Raw genomic sequence first — 5,432 nt, 5'->3', positions numbered from 1 at the left:
GACACTGTTAATAGTTACAATTACAATTTTGATAGTTCACCTGCAAAAATAGGCCAACATATTTTTTCTATTCAGATATTCAATATATTTTTTTCTATTAGGCTATATTCAGAAATGCCTGCATTCTATTCTTTCTTGTGTGTGTACAGTTTTAATTCAATAAAAACATCGGTTATTCAATAAATGTTGAGCTTGGCCCGCGACATACTCCCAGTTCTTAATTTTGGCCCCCTGGGAATTTGAGTTTGACACCCCTGCCTTATATGGACAAAGATGGCCGTTTTGGTTCTTTTTTGTAGGCGAACTTCAGAGGTCTATTACGAGGCTAAAGGGTACACTTGCTATTACACCTCAGTCCAGCAGATGGTGGTGGTAATGCACTCCGTTTGTAAACTGCTAAAAAAAACTCACTGAAGAAGAACAGGCCAGTGAACCCTTCTTTTTCGGTGAGCTTTTTTTTGGCAGTTTGCAAACGGAGTGCATTACCACCACCATCTGCTGGACTGAGGTTATAATGGCAAGTGTACCCTTTAGCCTCGTAATTCGCCTTATTCACCCGGCGGCCATTACGAGTCTGAGGGGTACACTTGTCATTACACCTCAGTCCAGCAGATGGTGGTGGTAATACACTCCGTTTGCAAACTGCTAAAAAACAATTCACTGAAGAAGAAGAACAGGCCAGTGAACCCTTCTTCTTTAATCGGTGAGCTTTTTTCAGCAGTTTGCAAACGGAGTGCATATCACCACCATCTGCTGGACTGAGGTGTAATGGCAAGTGTACCCCTCAGCCTCGTTATCGCAGCCTGGGTGAATAAGGCGAATGGCCGCCGGGTGAATAAGGCGAATACCATAGATATATATATAATAAAGGCTAGACGTCTCGTCCGTGCTGCTGGCCAATGGAGGTCGACGTCCGCCATCTTGCCACAGTCAGCTCGCTAAGTAAGGGATAATGGACGACACGGTGGTCTGTTCACAGAAATTAATGCACGGTTGAGGTTGTAAAACGGCCAAGACGACCCCTCATAAGTGCATTAATTTCTGTGAACAGACCACCGTGGAGTCCATTATCCCACTTATTCCACTGTTGCCACCTGCATTTCCTGTTACAATTTAAACGTTTTAATCGCTAAAACTGCCTTGTTTGTAGAACTACTTTCTTCCGACACATCAACTAATTTCTTAACTTGCAGGACAAACTGCCATTACTAGTTCTAAATAGATAGTTGCTACGGCCAAAGGCCAGTCGTTAGTTCTATCTCTCCCGTTGTCAAGCGGGCGTATCCCAAGATTCTGATGAATTTTAGCTTTGAAACATCACTAATTTACTTAGCCTGCTGTCATCCATCTAGCTAAAAGCCACCTCCGTCATATGCTACAATGTTGCTATGTTCTGAACGTCTACATTTTACAGCTCGGATGCAACATGACGGTTCATTTAAACTTCACAACGAGTTCGGCGAATTAATATACAAGTGTGATACGGCCAAAAAAATGGATCTGCTTCATAGGTGTGGAAATAACATACGGTTAATTGTCGTTCTAAATTACGTAGGACAATGGGAAATTCAACCAAGCAGTGGAATAACTCATAACGTGTTTCAATGGTGCACTGTAATGACAGGTAGTGACCTGAAGGTGACATTGTTATAGCCTGGGGGCATTGTTCTGCCTTTAGTAGAAGAAGAGATATACCACCTATGGGTACCACAGAGCCCACCAGATTGCCTGTGACAAGATGGCCACCGGTGATGCCGTTAGAGACTCCACCATAAGACATCTAGTGTTTATTATATATATATCTATGGCGAATACCATCATCCCAGCTCTTCTGCAGGACAAGCTCTCCCAGCTGCATGTACCTGACTCCACCTGCAGGTGGATCATTAACTTACTTACTTACAGTACTTACTTACTTAACAGAGCACACAAACTTTCTTTTTAAAATGGCAGACATAGCATTTTTCTCATTTTATAGCGACACAAGAAGTAATTGATGATTTTTCTGCAGATATTATGTTTCTATTGCTAAAAATCTAATTGTTTCTCCAAATATGAGGGTTCTAACTTCAATTTAGATTATATTAGATTACAATTATATTAAATTTGTTCCTGATGATTTCTTTTTCTGCCAAAAATGTAGTCACCACTACTCAAATTCTGATTTGAACACAACTTGTGCAGTTCTCTAAACGCATGCCACTTTAGTTGAGGGGCCACAAAGATGATGAACTCATGAGTAATTAGCCTGACATTCATGTAATCATGATGATCATGCTTAAGAAATCATAAACCATAATGATGGACCCACCATACATAATGCTTTAGTTGATGTGTTCATGCATGAGCTAATTAATGAGAGACTATGAACTCATGTCGATTCCTGATGATTCATAAGATATACAGGAATAAAGTAATGCATTAATCATGAATTAATTCATGCATAAATTCATGATAATTCATGTACCCCTACCGTAACGTGTTACCAAAAGTTCTATTACAATGGCAGATAACAGAGATCAAAATGAAAAATACAGAAATAGTCATTATTTAGCTGCAGAATTCAATGTAAAAATTGGTTGTTCAAATTGCTGTATCATTCACATAATATCCTGACAAGGGTATACCAGCCTAACCTAAAGTGATATCATAGCAAGAAAGGTATTATTGTCCACAACAGTACATTAGTTGTGTTTTGAGATTGAGAATGCTGAGAGGTTTTCCATCCTGTTTGTTGATTCAATGGACTTTAGTCCAGTGGTGATCCGTATACCTCCACTTCACAGAGTGTTAGATACTCTGCACGTCCAGGAATCACCACGGTAACATAGCGTCCCTCCATTCCATGACACTCATAGGTCACCGAGAACCCAGCAGGAATAGAGGAGATCACTGCACATCTGGAAAAAAAACAGATTTGAATACTAATACAGGGTCCATGTGCATAGGTCTACACTATTCCATCCTTTTATCAATTTAGTATGTATATTCCAAATAGTCTGTTACAGATTATGTACAGTAACACACACACACACACACACACACACACATATCTCTTCAGAGGACAATAACAGGGACAGCATTACATTCAGAGATTTTGGTCGCAATGTAGTATCTGTGTGATATACATTTATCAAGAAATTGAGAGACCATTTTTACCTGGGGTTGTTGATACCATTCTGCTCCAAAGAATTTCCTATTCGAATTTCAGCCCCATTCAGTCTACTGGGAACGCTATCCACAGTGTTGGTGATTACAACAGAGAAGACTTTATGACTTTGAAGCAAATCCACCCTCCACCAAGGGTTGAGATGATTTTCTGTGTGAGTACAGGAACCATGAGGATAAAAGCCATCACGATTCCCATCAATGGCATTGTTCGCAAAGCCACTTCCATAAAGGTCTGACTGCGTTGCTTTCCCTTTTAAAGCCACATTCTCACCTGCACGGAGCCAATGAAAGAAAACTAAATTAGCTACTACAAAATAATATCTATCATTCCATGTATGGAGTGGTGGAGTTTGTTGAAGATCTGATTCTCCTCTGTCATCCAATCCTTATCTCGATCATGTGTGAACACCTGTTCATATACTAACGCACCAACACACTAACAAATCAAGACAAGATGCTGCCATATTGTAATACAACTGTGTCAGATCCTCACCCCATATGCCACTTGACAGAATGCATATCAGGTTGTGGTCTATCTCAAATAAGAAGCATTGAGCATCATCTTTATCACTTAAAAAAATAGTTTGTGTATTTTGTCACATGCTTTATTTACAATGCTTACGACGATGCTTACCATTTGGAGCTGGATATCCATACACCTCAACCTCACAAAGTGTCAACATCTTGTCGTCTCAAGGCAGAAAAACATTAAGATAGCGTCCCTGTATCTCATTATCCCATGTGAAGCTGAGTGATCTGCCAGCTGGGATGGAAGATATGACCGTTGCCCTGAAAGTAAAGAGTTATAGTGCTTTATGTTCATATGTCTCATAATCAACATCATTATATGAAACAGAACACATCTACCCTTACAAAAATGTAATGTTTGCGGCAGATTTGCAGCAAACTTGTGGGTGATTTGTGGGGAAAAAATGAGTTCACTAGAAAATATTGCCAGAAGTTTGCCAATGTTGGACACTAAATGCAAAGTTCTACAGCAACAGTGAGAACTTTGCCACTACTGGCAAATGTGTTCGCCAGTGATTTGCCATCACACTTAACAAATAATGACAAACTTCCAGTGAACATCTAGTGACAAACCTAATTTGCATATGACATTGCTGCAAATTTGCTGCAATTTTGCCAAAAGTTAACTGCAACTGTTTGTCAGAAACCTAATTTGCATGTGAAAATATGACCTTGCTGCAAATTTGTGGCAAATGTTTGCCAGAAACCTGACATTTCTGTAGGACTAATTATTTATATGAATGATTGATTGACAGATTAATTTATTAATTGATTATTTTGTTCAGTGGACTTTTGCAACATGTTGTATATGGGGCAAGGGTTTACAGCATTATACCTAAAACAAACACAGACAAAAAGTCCTTTAAAAGCATGAATATTTCTCACACATTCACCTAACAAAACCACCCAGCGTCATAGAGTGGTATCAGGGGAAGGAAGTTGAAAAGTAAACTATATTCATTATCTCAATAGCTTTTCAACACTCCGTCACCTTTAATCATTTAACTGAGCCATTTTGAAACTCACAGTGGATTGCTATTGCCATTTTTCAACAGGGAGTTGCCGATACGAATCTCAGCTCCGTTGAGGTACTCAGGGCAGCAGTCTCCTCTGTTGGTGATGACGACAGAGGTGATTATGTACGGGCTCAAAAGATCAACCCTCCACCAGGGGTTTGTTTCTTTATCAGTGAGGGTACAGGATCCATGAAGAAAATGTGGGTCACGATTACCATCGATGGCATTGTGGGCATCACTGTGCCCTGACCATGGGCTTTCATGTAGGTCTGATTGTGTGGCTCTTCCATACAATGCCAAATTTTTAGCTGTAAAGACAAAACAATTTTACATTCTCATCACTTAAACAGCAAGATTGTATCATTTTATAGTCTTGGATTAAGGAAGTCAGCATGCCACAGTTTAAAACGCTTTTATAAACCACCTGCAACACATGCACAGTGTGGCCATATAGCCAACCCATGTACATGAAAGGCACCTGTACACGACACTCGGCGTGCTTGTACCCCCACTAGGCTGATAAGGCCCATAAGAGTTCTAGACCCAGGGGCAACCCTCCCTTCACACTGGGTAGGAAGGTGCACATTTCACATTTACGTGATACCTTAACCTTTCCATACATAGTGTGTATGTGTGTGTGTGTATATGATTTTGCAATACTAGTATACAAGTATACAAGTACAAGTATACTTGGCTATAATAGTCACAAAAATGATA

General features: G+C 39.9%; 1 protein-coding gene across 1 annotated transcript; it reads right to left on the bottom strand.

The window, feature by feature from the left end:
- Window positions 1-2,749: 2,749 nt before the first annotated feature.
- LOC143136820 (fucolectin-6-like) lies at window positions 2,750-5,027 on the bottom strand (the record flags this gene model as incomplete). Its single annotated transcript, XM_076297492.1, is given in 4 exon segments — window positions 2,750-2,900; window positions 3,160-3,442; window positions 3,806-3,960; window positions 4,726-5,027. Coding segments are annotated over 4 exon segments (891 nt in total), but the record flags the coding sequence as incomplete, so codon positions are not given.
- Between the last annotated feature and the right edge of the window lie 405 nt (window positions 5,028-5,432).

This window comes from Alosa pseudoharengus, unplaced genomic scaffold (genome assembly GCF_046254945.1).
Source record: "Alosa pseudoharengus isolate Yale_2024_CS ecotype anadromous, Long Island Sound unplaced genomic scaffold, YU_APseudo_1.1 YU_APseudo_1.1_scf_20, whole genome shotgun sequence".
NCBI classification, from domain to species: domain Eukaryota; kingdom Metazoa; phylum Chordata; class Actinopteri; order Clupeiformes; family Clupeidae; genus Alosa; species Alosa pseudoharengus.
This window is presented reverse-complemented; position numbering and strand designations above follow the sequence as displayed.